The 25,386-nt window shown below is 41.8% G+C and overlaps 1 protein-coding gene across 3 annotated transcripts; it reads left to right on the top strand.

The window, feature by feature from the left end:
- Nucleotides 1-25,380, top strand: rhbdf1a (rhomboid 5 homolog 1a (Drosophila)). Of its 3 annotated transcripts, none has more exons than XM_019260386.2 (19): nt 1-389; nt 16,897-17,041; nt 17,148-17,287; nt 17,860-17,967; nt 19,264-19,477; nt 19,822-20,028; nt 20,192-20,314; nt 20,414-20,577; nt 20,716-20,967; nt 21,084-21,195; nt 21,292-21,366; nt 21,467-21,628; nt 21,716-21,816; nt 21,920-21,983; nt 22,450-22,544; nt 22,642-22,717; nt 22,933-23,033; nt 23,972-24,125; nt 24,305-25,380. In XM_019260386.2, exons 2-19 carry the CDS (start codon nt 16,925-16,927, stop codon nt 24,722-24,724), a joined length of 2,685 nt encoding a protein of 894 aa, XP_019115931.1. In that variant the 5' UTR covers nt 1-389; nt 16,897-16,924; the 3' UTR covers nt 24,725-25,380. The 3 variants fall into 3 exon arrangements, with proteins under 3 accessions (XP_019115931.1, XP_010728828.1, XP_019115938.1); XM_019260393.2 differs by lacking the exon at nt 1-389 and adding an exon at nt 407-550; XM_010730526.3 differs by lacking the exon at nt 17,860-17,967 and having other exon boundaries at nt 2-389.
- The last annotated feature ends 6 nt before the right edge of the window (nt 25,381-25,386 follow it).

Raw genomic sequence — 25,386 nt, 5'->3', positions numbered from 1 at the left:
TCCAATCCAGGGCGGGGCTGACTCTCCGCCAAACTGAATTAGGCTACAACCGGCAGAAGAAAACTTACCCCGGGTCGATCCATGGAGCAGTGTCGGAATGCTGTTTCCGTAGGTGGGAATCAGAGGACCGGACGGGCAGCCACATTTCGGCCACATCACCGTGGACTGCCCCTGCTGCTGGTGTGATCCAGAGTGACCAGATTTAACACCACGGCACCGGGCTCGGCTTAAAAACATCCGCGGGTGGAAAAAAAAATAAGCGCGTTTATTCCTGCGCCGCTATCAGGATGATGTGACAAATCACTCATCTGCTGCCTGGGACAAAAATCTGTGAAACCGGATTTTTTTTTTTCCACTGCTGGAGATCAACTGAAGTGGTTGTTATAAGGGTAAGTTGTGTCATTTTTTTCATGACTGTCTCCTCTGGTCGCCCGTACAGTAGGTAGCAGCCGGAGGAAGCGCTCACGCGTCGTGATCGAGGAGGATACGTGAGCTTATACTAGTCGATTGAATTACTGGTCAATCGGTCGACGTGGGAATACTTTACATAGTAAGCAGAGCATCATTTAGGTTATGGGCTGCTGTGCCATTAGTGCTGCTTTTGGTGGAGTTTTCATACCGAAAGTGGGCTATTTAAAGTGCTCGTGTAGTATAATTGGATCTACCTTTAGGCCCAGTCACCTTTTTAAAAAGTGAAACACATTGAAGTGATGTTGAAGTGGACTGAATTGGGTGTGAAATTAGCCTCATATTCAAAATTTTTACTTAAACTTGGCCAAATTAGGATTAATATCACACTGTCTGAACCAAAGGCTTCATGGGACACTATGTGAATGGGGGCTGATGAAAGATAGCTCGGCCGAATTGTGATTTTCCACAAAGGAATGCACCTAAATGACTGTGTTGTTGAATAATCATGCACATACAAAGTCACACCATGACCTCACTCATCGTTGTCATCCTCCTCCCACTCCTCCTCCTCCTCCTTCTTCTTCTCCTCTCCTGGTCACCATCACCATCACCTTCCCCAGACACGTATCTATAAAATAGATGGCTGCTCACAAGTGTTACATAATTTACTATGAAAATGTGGATGAAAGGAGCAGCAAGCTGTGCATGCTTCTCGTATCATTTCCCTGCACTCACCCCTTTGAACCTGAGAGCGTTATATCTTCCTTAGAACACAATGACTCGAAGTGACTCATAGCAGTCACAAAAGGGCACACATTTCACAAAATCATACGGATGGAGGGGCCACCTTAATGTCTTGGTTTGACTCATCAGAGGGTGAAAGCTCAAGGATGGCAGTGCTTATATTAACAAACTGCAAACTTGTTGACATCAGAAAGGTTACGCGCTTCAGTGTCCTACAATACCTGGGCAGACTGAAGTGAAACCATAGACATACTGTATTAGAAACTGCTGAGTTATTTTGGCAGACAGGACATAGGAGCACATGGCCTGGTTTGTGTGCCCAGTGTTCCTGAAACCTTATCACATGGAGGGAGGGGGGATCATGGCACGAGGTGATGTAATCACACCGATAAAGCAGGCCCCTGATGTGTGATAGTGGCAGTCATGCTCATCCTCTACTCCAATTGGACTCTGCAGAGAATATTCCCAATGTGTTTGTAGGTTTGAATGTTTATGTGGATGCATGTGGGTATGTGATACTTGGAGGGAGCTGGGAGTTGCTCTGTTGAGGCAGGTGGACCATTCAGGCTGGCCTGTGTTGACTGGCTGGTATGTGATTTTTTTATTTTTTTTTTTCAGGGGGCTGCTGAGGGGGCCACACTGCCTGCATGACTCATGGCGCGGTATCTGTCTGTCTGTCAGTCTGGCCAAGTGCACAGTCCTGTACAACGGCTTCATGGTGTGGCTATCGATAGAGCTAAAGAGCAGGGTTTTACACTTAGTGGTTATGTAATACCTTTCTTCTTCTTTCTTTTTCAATAGACATTACTTTCCATACATTTCGAAGCAGGCATCACTATGCAGTAGCACCATAGTGATAGTTTTCATATGTGGCCTAATCACTTCAAGATGATGCATCCACAAGCAGGACACAGTTTTTTTTTTCTCAATCAGAGTGGGCTCTCTTTGTAGATTTTCCTGGTAGAAGCCATCTTAAAACCCGAACATGGGTGTACTCTCTGTGATTGTTGGTCATTTTCTTCAGTCTCTGGAGAGAGCTGTCTCTGAGTGCAGATGAAATGAGCGTCACTGGGCTGAACAGTCCCATGTGTGCTAAACACATGCTTCTCTAAATAACCTCAGGCTGTTTCACTGACAAACACATCTGTATCACAAGTCAAAAAATTTGTTCACTTGAAAATCCTATTTACCAGGTGACCTCAGGTAAAAATGGGCTCTGACCATATTTTAAATAGTAGAAGTAGTATAACATACTATATTAGGTCTATCTATAACTTTGTGTAATATCTAATGGTCATGTATTTCTTAAAGGAATCCACCAATGCTGTCCAGATAATCTGATAATTCTGCATGCTTTTCATTTCACATGTTCACGGTCACTGTGAAACCTTGACAGGGTTTTCCCCATAAAGTTCCCTTGAGCAGCTTTTTAAAAATACTCTTCAACAATATTACTTAATACTCTGTCAAATTATTCAAATTGAAGACACTGTGTTTTTTTTATGTCTGCACTTAAGCTCCGCAGAGAGTCATTACAGAAGTTCTAATCAATTTATACTCCCTTTTAAATGTCATCTCAGAATATTTTAAATCTTTGGGGGCTAAAATGTTAAATATATTTCAATGGGTTTAAATATTGCCTGTTTACTCATCCTAGGTTTGTAAAGATTGTCCTAGTCAATGTGAGTGTATGGTGTTGAAAAGGTTAACATCATGCCGTGTTTGTAAAAGCTTAATGAGTTTAAGTATTACAGAGCTAAATTACATATTTTTCTATTATGTATCTGTCATCACAGCAGGTGTCTGCTTTGTGGGAAAACTGCTACAAGTGAAGATTTGTTTCCTGGGTTGGTTGGTGAATGTAGGACATGGCAACAGTATCTAGAGAGGTCAAACATGTTAACAGACTTGTTCTGCTACTTTAGAGACAATACGCATGTGTTCCTGCTAAATATATATTGGTTACAACAGTTTTTACTACTGAGCTCAAACCTGACATGCTTAAAAAGCATGTCAGATTTGACGGGTAAAAGAGTAAAACACTTTTACACGAGGACTGATGGTGAGGGAGCCTACAGGCAGTGTTTGATCTAGTCCTTGCTGGTACTCACTTATCTCGTACCTTTTTGACGTTTGATGTGGTTACGGTTTTGACTAAGATGTCAAGAGCAGGAAGTGTCAAATAATGTGGTATTTGTGGAAAAACTGAAACTGAGTCGTGTCTGCCATGCAATGTAAAAAGGATTGTATGCAGCAGATATATTTTGCTTTGTTATCAGAGAAAAAAGCAAAAACAAAAGAACATGTATTGGTTGTGGTGCATTGATTTTGATTACACAGGAAGTGTAGCGTTTGTTGCTTGTACAGATCATCATCCCGTGGCTGCTTGTTTGTCTGCCTGGAAATACAGTATTGCATGATCTCTTCCCCTTCCCCTGATGGCTTGTTTGTGTGACTCACAGCCATTGCATTCAATTGTTCTCGTCCCATGACATCTTGGTGGTGGCATGATGCAGCGACAGCCATGATGGTGAAGTCAGTTGTGATGTAATGCTGTAATGCAGCAGCAGGGCTATTTCAGGTCTACCTCTGAGCCTCCAAGGCCTGCTTCTGCCAGCATGCCACCCTGCCCTTCTCTCAGTCAGCACCTCATCTGTCATAAGTCAGACAGTCATACATGAACTGGCATTCACAGAATTTACTAGAAACCTTTGATGCACAGGTTTGGAGAAAAGTCGGAGGCGTGACTGAATTGAAAATACAGGTTACTATGAATTGTTTTTACAGTTATTTAGTTTAGGCCAACATTAGGCTGCAGCAGAGATGAAAACATCTAATTTGGGGTTGGTAGTTACAGGGTGTTTTCATTCCTGACGCTTGTGTTCTCACTGACACGGTGTCTGAGGCTGGTTAACCTCAGGACAAAGCTCATTTTCAGGGCTGTGGGAATTCCGTGTGTTTTCTCAGAAGGCTGGTGGTTGCAGACAAGTAGCAAAGGCTCCTTGAACTTTGATCTTCCTCTTTAAGTGTGAAGAGCTTCCAGAGGGCGTGTCTGCAGAGAAACCAATAAATATCTTTCTTTTCCAGGTGCCTCGAGACAGAAATATATACCTCAGGTATGTTGCAATAGCGTAGTTTTACCTGTGTGAAATCCTGTGACTGAGGCTTTTGTTTCAAAGCTTACTCATGCTTACATTGACAGAAGTAAAACCTGATGGTCAACTTGTTAAAAATAAGTGCAGTCTCAATTTTTTTTTTTTGTGAAGGACTGTTTATCACTGATTCTTTTTTAAAAAGTTACCAGTGCAAGTTATGCTAGAGGTGGATATGCAGCAGGGATTTTCAAAGGTTACTCAAATTAATGTATGATTAATACTTTTTCGATTGTTAATAGATGAGTTAATCCACAAAACCATTAAGTACAACCTTTGAATTCAGTTTTTGTGTGTTACTAATCCATGTTGGAGACTGTAGTGCAATGCATCCAGCACAAGCCCCAACTGTTGTTTTGACAGCAATGTGATGTGTCTGTTTGCTCTCTCTCAGATCATTGTCTAGAGGACCTACTCAAGGAACACCCTAACTGATAGAGTATCCCAGCACTGTTACAGTGGCGATGAGAGTGCAGTTTTAAATAGGATAGCCTTACCCCAGACCCCTTCACCCCCCAGCCCTCTATCTTTGGCACAGTCAGTCGTCACAGCCAGAGGCTGTGAATCCTCATTGTGTACCAGACTGCTTAACTCAAGTTGATTTTTCCTTGAACAGTCCCACCAACATCACATACCATGCACCAAACTCACTCCAGCAGCTTTCCCAGAAATGAGGGTGTGTTTTGGACTCCTCTGTGACTTGTCTTTTACTGGGGGGGGTTTTCAGAAGAGGTGGATCTTAGTGAGTTTAAATGTTCTTTTCTTTTGACAGAACATTTAAGTGCTGAAATACCACTGTGTTTAGAGGTTACTAAAGTGTGCCTATCACACATCTTAATTTCTGTTTTATTATTAAGTTATACTTTTATGATACAAATACATTTTAGTTAATCTGTTGGACTGTGTTTAATGTTAGGCAGTCAGCTGAATTGACATGGCATCAAGCCGGGAGCCGTTGGCATATTTGAACAAGTACCTGATCCTGTAACTCTCAACTTTCCTTGTCTACTGCCGCTGCTTCTCTTCCCACTTGTGCCAACTTTCCCTTCCATTTGTCAGTCGACGGAGCTTGTAATGCCGTGTGCCAGGGAAAATGATGTAAAGCCTCTCATTTATGGTGCCCAGTCGATCACGCCCAGTTATAGTGAAGGCATCACGCTTGAAGCCTAATAAGTGGTGAAGCATATTCACTCAGAACTAGGCAAAAACAAACAAGAACAGGAATACAAATCAAAAATAATTTATTCCTGGAGGCTCTCAGGGCTTGTATTCTCACCGTGTTAGTTTCATTTCTCTCATCTTGACTGAATTAGACATTCTGTCTCTACACCAATATTGCATTTGCTGAAAATTTGTCGCTCCTGCATGACACTATTTGCATCTTGTCAAACCGTAAGCACAGTAAGGACGTGTCCTTACATGTGTGCTCTGTGACCTGGTGTGGGAAAAATGACTTTATTTCCATGGACAAAGAGTCTGCCTTTTCTTCAGTTAAGTCAGGACCAATGAGGCCTCCCCCTCACTGGGCCTATGGCTGTCCCAGAGGACCTGACCCAGCCTTCCCAGTTTTCCTGTGCCTTTGTCGGGAGTTTTCCACAGATCTCTTGTCCCAGCTGCATGGTTTCATTCTTCCTTCTTCCTCCCCATCATCCTCACTTTTATATCTCCCTGATCCCAGCTTGAGGACTCTGGCTTCCCCTCTGGGTGTTCCCCTGAATGCCCCCTCATTTCCTCAGAGTAGCCTATGTTAGTCTAAATAATGATCTAGTAAATGCATAAAATGACAATGTCTTGGGTGAAATGCAGCAGTGGGTGGATGTCAAAGAACTGAAAATCTTGGAAATTAGCTAGACAGTTACTGCAGTAGAAAACTCCAAATAACATCCTAAATGATATGAATGAAGTGGTCCACAGATTATGTTTTTATAGTATCCTCTTGGCAGAAGAGACACAGAAAGGGTTATTTTTGATAAGTGATTCTCATTTGTTTTGACACACAGACCTAAATCTCACCTCTCATTCATCTGAGTCATTGCTCCGTGATCTACATTGTTCACAGCTTCTGACAAAATGCATTTTGACCTACATTTGTGTCACACCGCGGTGACTGAGTAAGCATCAGACTCACCGATTTCTCCAAATGTCAGAGAATATATCAGAAACACACTGCTTATAAAGTTAGTTTTATTCCTTTTTTACACAATAGTTTGAGCACAGGACGTGTTGTAGTTTATGCTCTTCCCACCGCATGCAGTGCTGGGAACTACAGCACATACTGAAGCTGTGAATAAGCACTTATCTGTTGGTCAAACTGCTTTAAAGTCCCTAAATCATGTCCAACCAGAAGAACTTTGTGCGTGCAAGGCTTGTTTTACTGATGGCTCTCTGCCTCTTCTGCTTCTCTTTCATCCACATATTTGCCTGTCTAACAGATGAGAGAGATTCAAATATGGGAACTTTATCAAAATGACCTAGTTATTATGTGTGGAACAAAAATGGTTTCCCCTCCCTCCATTCCAGAGGGGATCCTGAAGATTAAATAGGTTTCTGCAGCTGTTGTCTCTACAAAAACACAATGAAACCCCTCCTACCTGTGACAGAATCAAATTTTTACTTTCATCCCAAACAGGAAATCTGGCTATATTTGACAGTGATTTGTGACACTAAATGTGTTTTGGTGCAGAAGGAGGCTGCTGGCCTCAATTGATATTCCCCGTCCTTCACTTGACTTAACTCAGGCGCTGCACATCTACACGTACACACACATGCACGCTCATAGACACTCATGCACATGCTCACCCACCCACATGTGCGCACGTACATATATTCACAGTCGGCAGTGGTGAAAATCAATGCAGTCAATGATCTGTACTCTGTGCTGTAATAGGTTGGCAAATCTTTCAAGGAGACATTTTCTGAAATTGCCTGTGAATGTTGCATCAGTCAGAGGCATTTTAGGCATTTCAGCAAATCTATGAAATGAAATGTTTAAAAGATTGAAAGGGTAAAGTACTTAAAATTTAATTAGACCAATGAGCCAATCTATGAAAAAATATAGAAGCTTTAAATAAGATTTCTAATACAGTTGAAGCTGATTCATTTTGAAAAATAATTAGATGTTAGATTGAATGATTGTATGCTGTGTTCATGTTAGCTGTCCTTAACATTTTATCACACATACGTTTTTTATCTCACATCCCTGGCACAGGTGTTCCTCCTCTTTTGTTGATTCAGGTTCACTTTGGTGTGCTTTCATAGAAATTTAGGAGCGTGGAAGGCCAACAGCTGCTTCAAAGGAAAAAGAAAACAACTGCTAATTACAATATTTTAGAAACAAAATCAATAGTCCACAATGAGCGTTTCTCAAATCCCAGAACAACTGAAGAATCAATATGTAATCATGGCCAATATGTCTGATTTTCATTGTGTTTAGCCCTTTAAAATCCTTTGTCATCACCAAGTTACATTTTAAGTAAAGTTATAATTCAGTAAGAATCCATTTTAACCAGTCATTGTTGATTGCCTTTAGAAACTCCTACTTAGAGGTTGACTTTGAAAGGTTCTGTGTCATGATGAACTAGACAGCCTCTATTCTCTTCTTTGCTTGAATGCATGCTAATATAACTAAATCCCATTGTCCCAGTTCTACAGGCCGCAAGTCATCTGCTCTCCTTAATAGACGTGTCAGCTTCTATGTCACACTACACTGAGATCTCACTCTCTGACCACTCTGCATCAGGCCCTAGTGGGCGGCAGGCCTGACTCAACCACGGCCTATTATCACCGTATAGTGACGCGTGTTTCATCATGGGCAGAAATGGGATGAGTATGTTTACAATGTGGATGTGTTCCTGTGCATGTGAGCAAACGTATGTTGTTTCCGTGGTTGTGTGGACCGGACACAGGGAATGTGTCTGGTCTGCAGTGTGTTTCCTGCCTTCATTTGGACGACTCCCCCTCCTCAGTTTTGCACTTCCTTCCTACCAGCACTCTTTGATAAAATAAGCAGTAACCTGACCTCACTCCATGCTGGTGGTCTCCCACAGAGGATGTGAGATGACAGAGTTGATGGCTCGCCTTTGTGAAGTATTTTTAATCCTGTTGATTGATTACATCAAAAAGATAAACCTAAACAGTTGTGAAAGTAACATGACACTGCTGTGTTTCCCATGTTTTTATGACTTAATAAGTTTATCTCAGATATAGCTTTTGCCACTTAAACATGCACCCAATAAGATGTTTTTACTGAAGCATAATGGAGTTAATTCGTCTTGTGCCTCACCCTGAGTAATTATCTTAGCTGGGAATTTGCTTAGTGGGCCATTTCCATTGATGCCGAATGAAAACTTTAGCCTGCTCTTGCTTTTTTTGACTACGATCAGGCTGCACAATGACCGTTGTTCAGCCCAGTCCACATCAGGCCATACAATGCAGCCTTTTGTAGACTTGATTCAGGCTGATATCATGCTGGAAACTATTTAGATGGGGATCACATGTTGTTAGGGCACGCTGTTTCTGAGATTCTCCTCTTACTCACTTAACAAGAGAATGTCAAACCTCCTGTAGACAATGAGGTGCTTGTTTCCACTCTCAGGACACATTTAGGAGGACTGGGCGCTGCACGAAAGATGGCTTACTTTCCTTTGTAGTCCAAAGTGTATTCTTTTAATAAGTCATGAATCTAAGATATGTCAAAGGTCAAGAGGTGAGAAATGCGCTACAATCTTGTCAGAAATTGTGATGCTCATCCTATCAGTCTTCTCATTATGTCTGGTGAGTAATGCAAATGGAGATCTTTGACATTTATACCTTCTGAGTTGTCAAATCAGACATATGTTTTGGTCTGGTTTCACAGCCCTTTGGAATTTTTCAGATTTAATCTGGAAATAATGAAAGTATTTCCATACTTTGGAAAATGCATTCAGATTTATAAGTCTCTATGTCATTCTCTGTAAAATTACAAATTATGCAAGATGCCTTTTTTCGAAAAACATTTTGAATCAAATTAGATTCATTTCATATTTCATTCATTACTTGTGATATGCAGGCAGAATCTTAGTGTAATCTAATTGGCTCATCCCTCTCAACCCTGTGAGAAAAATAAACTATAGTGTTATACATTAGACATGCTGGTTCATTTCAGAGCCAGATGTGCAGCTGCAGTCATATTTTGATTTGGTCGCTGTAGCTGTTGTTTTTTTTTCATCTACCACAGCCTTATGTTAGCCTGTGGGTACTCTGGAGTATCTAAGTCTCATTGAATTTCATTAACTTTCCACGTTTGCCATGTGCATGCTGTCTTTCCCCCAGTGTGGAGTTGTGCAGTAGGTTTTGGGAGCTGCTGGATTTTCTCACTCTGTGGTAGGCACTGAGTTTCCTTGTAGGGTACAGCTGGAGATACAGTAAGTTGAAGATAAGCTTCTAGGGTAAACAAAGAGGTTTCAGGTCTGGCAGCTGGAATCCCAGCCTAAAACTAACTGCTTATCAAACGCTTTATCCCAAAGTGGTGAAGGTTGTTTCACTGTGAGCTGATTCAACAGGGTGTTACTTGATCTAACTGAAGTGGTCATATAGAGTATACACACAGCTCTGTTGTTTTTTGTATTGAACTATTTCTAGTTGTCTTGGCCTGTGAGGTGTATATGTAGCCCATGCCAAGGGAGTTTTTACTGTCAGCTTTTTCCTCAAGAATAGGGGCACAAACACAGCTCTGGACTGGGGCATGATATAGATGTACAAAATGTGCTTTATTTTTCCACTGAGGTGAAGACAGGCCTTTACTATCTGCTGTGAGCTGTAACAGACCTGTTAACAATCCTGAGGAAAGAGTTGCTGTAGCTAAGGGGACTATGCCAAGTCCACAGCAGCTTCAGTAGGATGGAAGTAGTAAATAATTCACCTGTGCAGAATGACTAAATAATTCAAGTGCTGAATTAGCCACACATGTAATGATGTTTTATCTGAGTAGCAAAAAGAAAACATAGCTAAGCAAGCAAAGATGATATTCAGTTGCTATATTCTGCTAAACACACTGAGATTAAAGTAATTGTATATCCTGGTTTCTGTGTTCTGTTAACACATCTCAGCTCCCCTTCATATTGATTTCCTGTGCAGGATATTGCTGCATATAAAAGGGCTGGGTCCTGTACTGATAAAACAACCAAGCGTAATTTTCTAGGACCTGCATTCGCCTGGCAATATATAGAGAGAACGGGAAGCGGTGCAGGGAGTATGATGTGGAATACAGATATTGCTCTTGGTGGTGGTCATTTCTTGCACAAAGATAAATAGACACATCCAGTTCCATCAAACTAGTGCACAGCTTTAAAGAGTTCTAGTCATGTTTGCTTTTGACAGAAAACAGCCCACTGCGCAGAGATCTGGAGCAGGATGTTTTTTATGTTGGTCTACAGTTTCATCCAGACGTACATTTGCAATTGAGCTCTATAAATACACCACACGCACGTAGCCCGCTGTTAGAAGGCCATTTATACTTTGATGAGCTATTCATATCCCTGGCACTCGATCCTGTCATTTAGTAAACACTGTTATGACAGTGAGGGAGCCTGGCAATGGACCTGATACAAATCTGTCACTCCATACTGAAAACACTGAGAGTAAAAGGTTGAGGTTCCATTGTTTAATCCTACTTAGTGCTGACAGCCTGAGCTACAGATCTGTGAAAAACATGAGAAAAGGCATGAGCCGCTCCACCCTTCTTGGCTGGGCCTGTCAGCCATGCTCACCCTCAACCACCCACCTTCCCAGTCACAGCAGCCCCGCCTGCCCACCAAGCCTACCCCTCAGCTAGCTGTGACACTTGATCTCAGGGTCAGCTGCGACGGATATTTCTGCTGTGTGTTTTTTAATGTCGTAAGGGCTAGTTTGATGTGACAGCCTGTCACATGTCACTAGGGTCAATTCAGATGACTGCAGCTTTACTGGTGCTCAGTTGCACTTCACTCTCTGGCCTGCGGCTGTTCTGGTGTATTTTCTTCCCTGTAAGATGGGCAGAAAGAGCAATAGAGAGAGGCTTTAAGCCTGGGCTATGAAATACAGCTCAATTTTTATTTTTGTTGAGGAGCAAATTGTGTGAGGAAGCCATGTGTTAAAGTCACACTGTTCATAGGCGCCAGATCAGCCAGAAATAAAGAGACACTTTATAGGAATAATTCTCACACCCTTGGTTATATAATATAAAGTATGTAACTGTATTGAAATCAGCTTCTACAACTGTCTGCTCTGCAGTATAACATGTTTATTTTAGTGCCAGTCTTTGTACTCTCTTGCTGTTCTTCTCACCAAATGAAATATCAGTTGCTTTGTAGTTTTTCAGCTTCTTAATTCATCTTGGAAGCACAAGTTTCTATATAAAGATCAAAAGCGTCCTTCTGCAATCAGTGCGCAGATGGGCCTCAGATGCCTGCAGTGTTATTAAGTGCAAATGATTTATGTTTAGATTGTCTGTCGGGGTGAATTGCCAGATCTGTTGCTTCCTCATATTGTTTCCCCCATGCCTCCACCCAGTCAGAATGTCTATGTGGTCATGAGTGTCTGCTTGTAATTACGAAATCTCATTTAAGGGAACTACAGCTACTGTATATTGAGGTTGATTTCACAATGACATTGTTAAGTGTGTCTAATCTAAATGGCATTACATTTTGCTTTGTATGTCTTCTTATATTAAGAAGAGCCTTTACCAAGAATGTTTCTTATTGTATTATTGAAGGAATAACTTGGGGAGAGTGACTCCCTGAATAGCCTAGTTTCCCCTCATTGTTTCCAGTGTTAAATATTGCCTCCAGCATGAAGTGAAACATAAGAAACAATGGATAGTAAGAGCATTTCTAGTGAATGACTAACTATTAGGGCATGGGGAAAACCAAACACAACCACTTGTGCTATTGGGTTTATAGTAAAATATTTCAGTTAATCAATCTAGTAAAGCTTGCTAATACATGGAAAAATGTTTTGTAAATGTAAAGCCACAATAATAATTTGAGCCTAAGCGGTCAAAAAAGTTGACCTGTAGTGGGAAAAGAAGCAGATGCAACTTGTAGGAAGAGAAAGAGGATGAAGGAGGAACTAAGGCCTGAGGCCAGGAAGCGCTGCAGTTCTCCAGAATGAGGTATCCGGCCTTCTCACTACTCAGATTAATGAGGTCATCCATCATGGCGCCTCCCATGCATACTAGGCGGCAATTCCTTCTGTCTACTGTCCACCCTGACTATATAATCCCTGCTGGGAGCAAGCAAGGCCCTACCTGGCCAGCCATTCGAGGCTCTCTCAGTCTCAGTGACACAGCTCTGTCAGCCACCCTTAGTGTGGCTGCAGCAAGCCTGCCTCCTGTAGAGTGGCGCATAGCAGTAGAGTACACACAGTACCCGGAAACCAGCCAGCTCCTGTCCATAATGGTTAGACTTCATGTGGTTTTTCTTCTCTGCCATTTCAGCTTGGTTCAGTTTCAGCCAAAGATCTTGAGGAATGTGGGTAAGGCATGCACTGAGATTTAGAAATGGCCCTGGAAAGAGAAGATTTCAAGAATGTACAAGTATTTCTCTAGACTATTTTAGAAATGTTTAATTGCTAAATAATTTTTCTTAAACACGGTACTCCAAGTGCGCTTTGTAGATAATGTATATTTACTTTAAAAAGCCGTGTCCATTATTTTTCTTCATGTACAGCGAAGAGGAACAGCAAATTTTAAACGAAGCATCTGCAGAAAATAAATCTAATATAAAAGAGGCCATGGCCAGATTACTATTTTATTTATGACAAATGTGAAACAGGGGGGCAATGTTGTCTTGGAAGACTGTGTGCATTTGTGGTTGGAGAAAACTGGTTATGTTGTGCACAAAGAAGTACAAAATGAAGCAGTGGCATAGCCCCCACCCTCACGAGCCAGTCTTCTGTTTGACTTTAAGCCTCACCTGTGACAGCTGGGCCTCTATTGTCAGAAGTCAGTGCCTTTCTCTGCATGACTGGAGACCATTACCAAGTGATTATATTAAATGATGGCATGGAAAACTTCACTGGGCTTGAGTTTGTATGCATAACGTATTACAATAGCTTGCAGCTCCTGAGACAGAGAAAGAGAGTGCTAGTTATGCCTGTCAGCCCTGGTCATTATGGTCTGCTGGACGTCCCTGCACCTGGAGAGACGTCAGCTTGTCCTCTGTGTTTTGTCCGCCTGTCTGTCTTCCCCTGCCTAATGGAGAGAAGTATAGCAGAAGTGGTCTGGAGAGGCAATGCAAGCCCCAGAATTAAAAACAATCCATGCAGGGTTGTCATGGGCTCGTGATTGAGTAGGAAGTGTTAGATTTGCGCAAGGACAGAACGACGGCAGGAAGCCAATCTTTCAAGACACAGTGTAAAGTTATGGGTGTGGGTGTTTTCCCTCTTTAGATGTGAATCTTGAAGTCATAACAAATCTTTTTGAGAAACTAGATTAAATCATAGTGGTCTCAAGAATGTGAGCCTCAAATCAGTGCTGGGAATGTAAACATTGAGGGAAACTATTACACATTTTGAACTGTTGCCATACAACATCTCAACCATTTAAAAAAAGCATAATCATCTTGAGAGTAAGATAAGACAAGTGGTCTGGTTGCATGCATTCAAAAGTATAGTCTTGCCTCACTGAGCCATTGCTTTACAGCTAATTTTCTTTTACCACAGAACTTGACCATGAACAGATAACATGCACTGTCAAGGGAGGTCTAATCCTCCAGCCTGGATAATTGCCAAGCACAGAGTTCAATCAACCCTCCTTCTCTCAAGGATATCTCTTCTTCTGAAGGACATCCTGTCTATGAAGACCCATCTTTCTTAGACTAGAAGCAGCCTCGTTAAGTCTACCTTCTCTGTGCAGTGATTTCTAATTCTCACTTGATGGAGAAACATGACTGCCATTTTCAGTTTGCTCCCTCGCTGTGAGAAATGAGTTGGTGGCTGACGTAGCCATGCTTGGGTCTGAACAGTGACTATGCCAACTGTTCCAGCTACACTCCTCCTGAGACACAAGTCGCAGGCCTATGACAGTTCAGCTGCCATGTTGACTTTCGAGGAGGACGAGCGAGAGGCAGACAGGCTTTCAAGGCACTTGGCTTGGGATGTCTGACGAACGTTGGAGGTTTACCTTGGGCTGTTACCAAATGCTCTTACAACCCACTGATCAGCAGGCTAATGCAAAACCATAACAATAGCTGGTGTTTTGCTGGCTTTTACATGTCCAAATATTGAAACATCTATTTGGCATGATCAGAAAACATTGTGCTGCTGTGTGAGACACAGATGTTTAATGCCTCTGGTCTTGCTGTCTTTTATTTAAACCTGTCTGATATTTTAGCTACACTAATTTTCTTCATTTGACTGTTTTTTAAGTCTTTCTTTCAGGGTTTAATCTGGCTAGCAAGCAGACAGTAGTGAAGCAGTAATTGCCTGTAAATTGCAATCACTCACACAGAGACCACATGCAAGTAAGAATGAGAAGAGTGGGAGACAGTAGGCGGGATAAAGACTAAAGTAGGAGGAGAAGCACAGAGCGGGAACAATTAGAGTTGTTAGGTTTGTTTCCATCCCTCCTGCATTCAGAGCCGCATCAACACATTCAGACAACACTGTATTAAAGCAGGCCAAAGCTCAAGCAATCAAATAATATTTAGCATGAAGGAAAATTAGGTTTCCTTGCTGCCTGCTTTCAGTTCAGTCACAGTCTGTTCCATTCTGCAACCCTGAAGCTGATGGCCCCTCCTCTCAATGATCTGCTCTATATCAGGATCCCTGTTGTTTGAACTAATGGCGAAAGTAATTTAATGTTGGGTGTTCTGCCTGGGGCAAGAGAGAGGACTGTTGCACATAAGCAGAGACACTGTCAGATTTGCATTTCCCTAATGTTAGTAGCTGCTCCATGAGAGAAATGAAGTCTGTGATGATTCAGGCAGATTAGCAACGCAAACGTTGCAGTCTTTCTTTAGTAATAAAAAGCACAAGTGAAGTCACGTTGTTGTGTCCTTTCTCTCTCTTTTACTGGTCCCCATTCACCCATGTCTCTTTATGTCCCACACTCAAGAGTCCCTGACTCTGCACCAGCCAGCTTTGGTCCAGTCTGCCTTGCTAATCTGGTATCAAAATCCAGACAATGTCACTGGAGGTGAAACAGCATTCAGTATAAAAGCCTAATACTTGCACAAGGCCAAATCCTTTTTGACGGACAGTGAATGAAAGATGAAACTCCATAAGAACTTAAAATGCAAATTGCTGTTTTATAAACATCCCATCTGTTTTTTTTTATACACCGTGTAGCACTCCCATCATTTTATTGTGGCAGAAATGTCATCCTATGATAAAGAAACTATACCAGTGTCCTTTTGTGAACTGGTGAATTGAGAAATATCTGACAACGAGAGCTAGAGCTGTGTTTAAATATTAACACATTGGTGATGACCCCTGCTGCCCTCAGTCTGAGGTTTTCCTTCCGTCTCTACTGAGATCCACTGACAACACTTCCCATCATCACATGGGCTAAAACAGAAGCCTGTGGTGCGTTAAAATGCCAATGCGAAGCAGATGTGGTCACTAGAAGCCGTAGACTTTTTTCAGAGAGCTGAATCTGTAACAGGAGAAGCAAGGACGTGACCTGTTGTGCTCAAAGTCCCTGATGTGACAACAGGAATGAGTGGGTGATGATGCCATCTTGAGAGGCATTTTAACTAAATACGACTCAGAAACAGCAATTACTTAAGGACAGGAAAGACATTTTTCAAATTCATTTGGTTTTGTAACAGCTCCATAGCTGAGGAGACACCCTCTTTCGCAAGTTTACACATTTAGACTAGGCAGAAAGACGTCCATTATTTTGTACTTTCCTCTTGCAGTGTGCAGACTTAATCATGAATGAATAATAATGAATGCATATGCACATTCTTGTGGGATATCACTTCAGTTTTGTGTGGGAATAATGGGAATTAAGAAAATGACAGGAAATGAACCACCAGGTTCAGAGAAGTGAGGTTAGTGGTGGGACAGTAAAAAGAGGGCCTGGTGATAACAAGGTTGGAGCTACAGGCAGGCTGTCTGATGGTGAGGTTTATTGTGTACCCCCTTAGGCCCACAGGCCTCGTCATGGGAATGCATACAGTACATAGTCATTAGACTCTGATAGATGGCTGCTCGAAGCACAACAACTTTTAACCACAAATGGGGATTACGTTTGATTTTTATCTGTAGAATTAAGAGATTCCTTTTAAGACTGCAAACACTCTCCATTACAAACATTTATTGCTCTTTTTAAATGGCTCTGTGAACTGTTTTGGGAAGGTGTAAACAGCTGTAGACTGTTCTCAGTTGTTTCCCCTTTACTATGTAATGAACAGATAAATGTGAACGCCCATGCTTGAAACCGAGGGGCCTTAGCACCCTCTTGTGAAACAATTTTTTAGCACATTTTTCACATCATCGTCATCATGTTCATAGCTGCCAACGGTACCCTTTCAGAAAATATGTTTTAATGCAAGTTACTTAAGATTACATGTGATTTATTAATGTAGAATACTATAATAACGTTATCTTCTCCTTGTCTCCTTGTTAGCTGGCAGGCCTGGGGTGGGACAGAGAACATGGCTGAACCACGGCGGGAGAGCACCAGCAGCCTTCAGAGGAAGAAACCTCCCTGGCTCAGACTGGACATTCCCACGGCTCAGATGTCGCTAGACGAGCCTCCCACATTTGTTCAGGTGCTCGTTCTCATTGAGTCCCCTTTCTCCTTTTTTGTCACCTTTGTCATTTTTTCTCATGATTTGGTTTGACTTTTTTTATTTTTTATGTGACTTCCCCATGTAGCCGGTAAAGAGGCAGGGGTTCCTGCGCAGTATCAGCATGCCAGTGGAGACGTCTCATCTCCAGTCTCCACCCCGTGACTTTTTTGAGACCCGGCGGCCTGTCCTACAACGCCAGTCATCCATCACTCAGACCATAAAGAGGTAAAGGCAGTTAGCATTGCACTGGATTTATATATTGACATCTTGGTTTCTGTGGGTTGTAGCATGCTTCAGAACCATCAGTTCCTCCCGTCCAACACATTTCATTGTATTGTTAACCCTGTAATAATAAAATAAACTTGAAACTTCATTATAATGTGAGGAAAGAAGCATGTTAATGTTGTTTTTTTTTTACATCTGGTAGGCTACAGTATGTGTCTCAAGTTTGCAGATTATGGAATGAAATGCTATGTGTAACATGAACAGCACATGCTTATGTAAGATTTAAATGGAGGATGTTTGCAGCTTGTGTCTCCCTGCTTTCCTCACCTTTTTCCAGAATGCATGGCTGTTTCTGATTAGAAATCTTGATATCATCTGCCTGGTATTAACTTTTGTTCGTCCTATGTTGTAAGTCTATAAACAGCAAGTCTGCTTTGCTCTCTCTGCATGATGGCTACAGCACTCTCCAGCTGCACTTTACCTTCTCACTGCCTGTTGTTGTCTTTTCTCTTTCCTTCTCCTTCCTTCTGTTCCTTCTTGCCACCTTCCGGCCCTACTCTGCCTGGTCACAGCAGCAGAAGGGTGCACTTTGAGCGGATTAACACGGTGCCCATTAAGGGGCAGCGGGCTGCTCGCCGCAGTACCAGGAAACACCATTCACTCTCCAGAACCCTGCTCAGGTACGGCAGGATGTCCCTCACATGACTGCGTGTGTTAGGATCATGAGTTAGATGTGTTTTTATTTATTCATCATGAGGAAACAAGTAAGTATACTGTATGTATGTTTAGCCTACAATGTTTTTTCCAAAAACTTTGATTTTTGATAGTGTTACATATGAGACACACGTCACAAAATTTACAAGAATTGTTATTACTCACTAAGGCTCTCGCTGTTGCAGCTGTGTGTAGTTACCACAAACACTTCTTTTTAAATTAGTCAGAAGAGGACTTGAAACCTAAAGCTCTTTCCTGTTTCTGAGTTACAGAAATGACCCAGCTGGGCAGTGACAGGGACCACACATTTCCATATATGTTTGTCAAATAGCATTCATTGTATGAATTTGTTCCACTGAGTGGTACTTATTGGTGAGCCTGAATTTTAAAGCGGAAATACCAGGTCTGATGGCTTTTTCAGTGGACGCTGATTAAGTCTGCGCCAAGAAACCAAGGTTAGCGATTGAATGTCCACTGCTGCAAAAAAAAGGCACACATACACGAGAATAATAGCAGTACAATTGAAAACCAGAGGCCCAGGCAACCAGCAGAGAATATTCAATGAAAGAAGGACTGAACTAGTGAGAGATAGATTTTAACTGAACTTCATTGAGCGTTCACTCTGCAGCTGGTAATTAGTGTAGAAAACAGCTAACTTTCCTTTGAAGAGTGTTTCCACTTCTGCTTCCGGCCCTCAGGGTGCAGTAACATTGTTTGTTCTGGTACTTATTAGTCTTCAACTACAACAGCGTGATTGCATGTATGTGGGAAGTGGAGTAGGACACTTAAAACCTCAGTGTGATTTCTGCTTGTGTCAGTTAAGATTAGGAAAATCTGAATAAATTGGATTTTTTTTTTTGCAGCATCAGAACTCCAGTAAATCTCTCTCTTGCTCTCATGCTCTTTTTTTGAATATTGACTCTCTATGTATTCAGTGTGTGTGAGAGAGTGTGTGTGTACCTGGCTGCCTGTCTTTCCATGTGTCTGGACATAAACATGCCCAGACTTGTTTCCTCTACTGTCCTATTACTTGCACTATCTAGGGCACTTTTTTACATCCCAGGAAGTGCAGTCTTATCAGTCCCTCACATGTTTGCCAGCCTGCTCCTCCATATATAGGGTTCTTTAGTGTTATCAATGAGTGCCTCAATATCTCTTTGGCAAGTCTCACCATGCCGGATTGAATTTAATCTCTCTGCGAGAAATGAAATGTGTGTACGTTTTGTGACCCAGAGCTGAAAAGTCAATGTTTATGGTGTTAGGGGGACAGCAGACTGGTTTGGGGTCAGTAAGGATGGAGACGCCACACAGAAATGGCAGAGGAAAAGCCTGCGCCATTGCAGCCTGCGCTATGGAAAGCTGAAAGCACAGGTGATCCGGGAGATGGATCTACCCAGCCAGGACAACATCTCCTTAACCAGCACTGAGACACCGCCTCCTCTCTATGTCCCCTCCTCACAGCATGGCATGCAAAAGGTAAAGGTATATACATACATATGAGGGGTTGCTTTGATAAATGCTGCTCTTATTTGAGTCCATATTTATTTTATGAAAATATGTCATGCAGATCATGTACAATGATGTACTTTAACCTGAAGCAAGAAACCAATTAGAGATTTTCTTCACAAACTTTTCACAATTGATTATTCTTTAACTATTGTTCTTGAATACTGTATATTGTGCATTATGACCAAAAAAAAATGTCCTTTGTGTTAAATTGGTCTTATTTACAGCATGTGTGTCTGTAAAGTAAAATCTCTTGATAATTCATGTTGTTTGGCTCTTTATAACTACAACTTGTTGAACCCATTGTTCTCCAGATTGTGGACCCATTGGCGCGAGGACGAGCCTTTCGTATGGTGGAGGAGGTGGATGGATACAGTGTGCCTCAGACTCCCATCACACCTGGAGCGGCCTCGCTTTGCTCTTTCACCAGCTCCCGTTCAGGTCTCAACCGACTGCCTCGCAGGCGTAAGAGGGAGTCTGTGGCAAAGATGAGCTTCAGGGCTGCAGCAGCACTGGTAAAGGTGAGTCAGAGGGATGAGATCCACTCAACAGATAAAATACAAATTTGTACAATGCAAAAGAAAACATATAAAGTATAAATAAAAAGGAAATTAAGCATAGTGTACTGCTGTGATGAAAACTTACCATTATTAATGCAAATATCTTCGTATCTGTGTTGCTTAGGGACGCTCATTTCGGGAGAGCACTCTAAGACGAGCCCAAAGACGCAGCTTCACCCCTGCCAGCTTCATGGAGGAGGACATGGTTGACTTTCCTGATGAACTGGACACATCTTTCTTTGCCAGAGTAAGGCAGGAATACAACAATGTTATTATGTTGTTACTCTGTGTACATGTTTATTTATAATTTAATAATATGGTGATAATAACACTATGTTCTTTCAAGGATATTCTGATGCAGGAGGAGTTATCCACGTACGCAGATGAGGTGTTCGAGTCTCCATCTGAGGCAGCCATGAAAGAGGCAGAGCCCAACAGCAAGAAAGATGAGACTGAGCGGACAGGCAGTGCCCTAGATAAGACAGAGCTGGAGAGAAGTCACCTCATGCTGTAAGTTACTGTCCTGTAGCTACAGTGTTCATTCAGTCATTCAAGCTGTGCTGATTTGTGTACTGGAACACTGTTTTCACTGTAAGCTTTGCACATAATAAAATCTCCCCCTTTCATGTCCTCTGTTACCTCTTCCAGACCTCTGGAACGAGGGTGGCGTAAGGTCAAAGAAGGAACTCCAGGACCACCAAAGGTGCCCTTGCGGCAGGAGGTGGTGAGTGTTACCGGACAGCGGCGTGGGCAGCGCATCGTCGTACCTGTCAAGAAGCTTTTTGCCCGAGAGAAGAGGCCTTATGGATTGGGCATGGTAGGGAAGCTCACAAACCGCACCTACCGTAAGCGCATTGACAGCTACGTCAAGAGGCAGATAGAGGACATGGATGACCATAGGTACTGCACAACATACAGAACACATCTGACCAATGAGCACTTTCTCTGTGCTTCCCTCACTGATGGATGATGAACAGAGTTTTTTTTTTTAATATATGTACTTCTGCCTCTTCTAGGCCTTTTTTTACATACTGGATCACCTTTGTCCATTTGCTCATCACTATCCTGGCTGTATGCATCTATGGTATTGCACCAGTGGGCTTCTCCCAGCATGAAACGGTTGATTCTGTGAGTAACAGCTCTGTTGTGATAAAAGCATTGTTATTAACACACCATCGCAATATTTTATATTGAAGGTACTCTCTGTTCTGTCTTATGATTTAGGTTTTAAGAAACAAAGGTGTGTATGAAAATGTCAAGTTTGTACAGCAGGAGAACTTTTGGATCGGGCCGGGTTCGGTAAGCGTTGTTCTCTAGATTGTTTTTCACAGAGAAAAAAAGAATACAACAATAATAATGTGTAAATGTCTTCAAATATTTTTTATCTATACGTTGTTAGGAATATCTGATCCACTTGGGGGCCAAATACTCTCCATGCATGCGGCAGGACAAGCAGGTGCATGATCTTATCAGGGAAAAGAGAGCTATTGAACGCAACTCTGCCTGTTGTGTGCGGAACGATCGCTCCGGCTGTGTCCAAACCTCAGAGGAGGAATGCTCGGTCTGTAAATAAATCAAATTCTTATTTGTGTTTCACTTAGAAGCTGTAGGCAATTCTAACCCCATCTGTTTGTGGTTTTATTTCTAGAGTACTCTAGCTGTGTGGGTAAAGTGGCCGAGGCATTCCAGCACTCCCCAGTTAAACGGTAAAGACAGACAGTATGGCTCTGTGTGCCATCAGGATCCCAGGTAAGATATAAGAGCATAACCTTTTCACAGTGCACAATATAAATTGACTGATACAGGTTAGTAAATATTATAACTAGAGTTGTTATTGATTGTGTCATTACAGGATATGTCTAGAGCCTGCCTCAGTATCACCTCATGAATGGCCCGATGACATCACCAAGTGGCCAGTGAGTACACTAAAACACTGTATAGTACTTAGACATAAAGTGGGGATATATCATCTGACCATGATGAAATGCTCAGAGGAATTTATTATCTTCATTGACAAATAGCTTTGATTTGTTTAAAGGAACACACTAAAGGTAAAAAAAAAAAAAACTAATCATTGGTGCTGACAAATATGCAAATGTTTTTCAGGCTCACATAACAACAGCATATTTCAGTCTTCTTTCGCAGTTTAATCCAGTAGTACGATTATTTAACAGCACAGGCAGGATAGTCTTCTTTCTCAATAAAATACCACCTTGTGAGGGGAGTTGCAGAGTTGTATAGTAATGAAACCACACAAATCCCCTTGTTTGGGTTGTAAAATCTCTTTTCATTTTGAATTAGTCTGGACAGGATAACTGTTTTCTAATGAAGATTTAGAACTTCACTGCTTCACAATCACTGCTGAACTGTTCTGGCTTTTAGATTTGTACCAGGTACAACACAGGGAACCACACCAACCTGCCTCATATAGACTGTACCATCACAGGCCGCCCCTGCTGCATTGGAACCAAAGGGAGGTGAGAAGAGCTTATGAACATTTATCCATTTACCTGGTAAGACACATTATACATGACTAATTTACTAATATAGTAATTGCTGCTTGTTTGCTTCAAGGTGTGAAATCACATCCCGGGAATATTGTGACTTCATGAAGGGCTACTTTCATGAGGAGGCTACACTCTGCTCTCAAGTAAGCAACTTATAACCTTATTATACACTAACGGGACATTTTAATCTCTCATGGGGAAAAAAAAGAGAAGCTATTTAATGCAAAACTTAATTTGTGCTGCATCTATTGCTATTTTTAATAGTCCACTGTTTTTTGTGTACTGAATACCAAAGTATTCTTTGATTGTCAAATGAATAGTATGTGTCATATGTTTCCTTTCCTATGTTCTTCTCTAGGTGCACTGCATGGATGATGTATGTGGCCTGTTGCCTTTCCTTAACCCAGAGATCCCAGATCAGTTTTACAGGCTCTGGCTCTCACTTTTCCTGCATGCTGGGTGAGTCAGTAACTGTCAGGATCATGGAAAGAAGTTTGACTTATTCTGAAGATTTGCCTGGCGAAATTAAAAAAAAAAGGGATGGGATGTATATTTATGTAGATTTATTTTGTGTAGTTGCGTTGGCTTCAATATGAATAGGATAAGAAAGGAGGAGGATAATAAACTCTACATGTATAAAGGACTTACCACCAAAAAATAAAAGCTAATCTTGTTTGTCAGGAGTGCAATTTAGCAGATAAAGTCAGCCCAAACAAAACTGTAATATAGCTTTGTCTGGCATAATATACTGGAGTGTTTTCAAGGACCATGTTTGCACCCAGTGGTGAAAAACTGGATGATTAATAGATCAGAATCTGTCGGTCAGGGTTATTGGCAAAACATGTTTGGCACCTACAAGGAAATTGACTTTAGTTGTCAGTAGCTCTTGGTGTACTAAAGTCACAACAAAACAAATGCAAAGAAAGATAAAGAGACATTAAGATGATATGCAAAAGATGAATAAATGATTTATGAAAAAGTATACAGCAGCTACAGATGAGGTTACTGGTCCTTAACTATATGTATAAGAAATTCAAGAAATGTTGGAATAAACAGTGTAAGGGTAGTACAATAAAACTATACAGGGTGGTCATATGTACATTAGTCAGTAAAGCCAGTCAACACAAAGAGCCAACCTCACTGTTAAGCGTGCTTCACCTTCTAGCTGTCTGTTATCTGTCTCCTGGGTAATTAAAGTGCCCTTGCTACATAAACTCATTAAACCTCAATGGGATAGAGGCCGATTTTGTTGATGGGCAAAGTCATGTTGGGCTGTTGAGGGGTTGGCTTTTCTACACACAGAGGGATTATCTTCCCAACACGTGCTGCTTTTCACCTACATACACACATACGTCACATAACAAACACATGAGCACTTTGTCCATCTGTCCTCCCAGGATCCTTCACTGCCTGGTGTCAGTGGCTTTCCAGATGACCATCCTGAGGGACCTGGAGAAGCTGGCGGGTTGGCTCCGCATCTCAATCATTTACATCCTCAGTGGCATCACTGGCAACTTGGCCTCAGCCATCTTCCTGCCCTACAGAGCAGAGGTGATAATGAAATATCAGTGTAGAAATGTCACAATGCATTTATGTGTCATAGAGATTTCCTCTTCATCAGATTTGACTAAAAACGTTATATAATGTAAATAGCTTTAAAATCATTTTAGAAATGTTTGTGAACAGATTTTTGTAGGCTTACATCCCTCTCTCTGCTCTCTTTGTCTCAGGTGGGGCCAGCTGGTTCTCAGTTTGGGATCCTGGCCTGCCTGTTTGTTGAGTTGTTTCAGAGCTGGCAGATCCTTGCCCAGCCCTGGAGGGCCTTCACCAAACTTCTGTGTGTGGTGCTCTTCCTTTTTGCCTTTGGGTTGTTGCCCTGGATCGACAATTTCGCCCACATTTGTGGCTTCATCTCTGGCTTCTTCCTGTCCTTCGCCTTCTTACCCTACATCAGCTTTGGCCGCATGGACCTGTACCGCAAACGCTGCCAGATCATTGTTTTCCTGCTGGTGTTTGTCGGACTTTTTTCAGGCCTTGTGGTGCTCTTCTATGTCTACCCAATCAAGTGTGAATGGTGCGAGTTGCTGACCTGCATCCCTTTCACGGACAAATTCTGCGAGAAGTACGACCTCAATGCTCACCTTCACTGAAGCGTGGACAGTGTGAGCACAACAGGAAGGCATCAGGTCAAAAGATGTGGACTCACGGATGATATCAGCCAGTCTGTGTCTCCACTCTGCGCCTGTGTGACTGAGGGACTGTCCTCTTCTCTGTGAACAATGACAGTATACTTGTGTTTTTTACTCTGTCTGTATGAATATCTATGCCACTCGTCTTTAGGACTTCCTTTAATCACCTTCCTGTTCACTGGCAATCATTGTCACTCCTTCACTGTCCAGTGAAACAAAGGTATGGCACTTCTGAACCTCATCAAAGCTCCCAGCTGCCCTTTATGTGTGGGGCAGGAATTAGAGATGCCCGTGCTGGTACAGAGAGAAGGATTTTTTTTTTTTTACATTCACACTTCAAACTAAAGTTTTATTATTATTGAGGCAACCTCATACAGAAGCAGGGACAAAAATTAAATATTGATACCTTTGGTGCCTTGTTGATAAATGTACCAACTACTGCCATATTTTTGTTACATTATGCTGAGCACTCGAATGTTTTCTTTTATTTGTTTATTGCTTCTCAAGAAGTGATGATTGTTTTGAACACGGTAGTGTTTTAGCTACCTGTCTACTCACATGTAACTGAAAACAACAGTAAAAAAAATCTACAAATTAAAATGTTCCATGACTTTCTTTCAATT

This window comes from Larimichthys crocea, chromosome XII, assembly GCF_000972845.2.
Source record: "Larimichthys crocea isolate SSNF chromosome XII, L_crocea_2.0, whole genome shotgun sequence".
Lineage (NCBI taxonomy): Eukaryota > Metazoa > Chordata > Actinopteri > Sciaenidae > Larimichthys > Larimichthys crocea.
The sequence above is the reverse complement of the archived record's forward strand: the minus strand, read 5'-3'. Positions and strand labels throughout refer to the sequence as shown.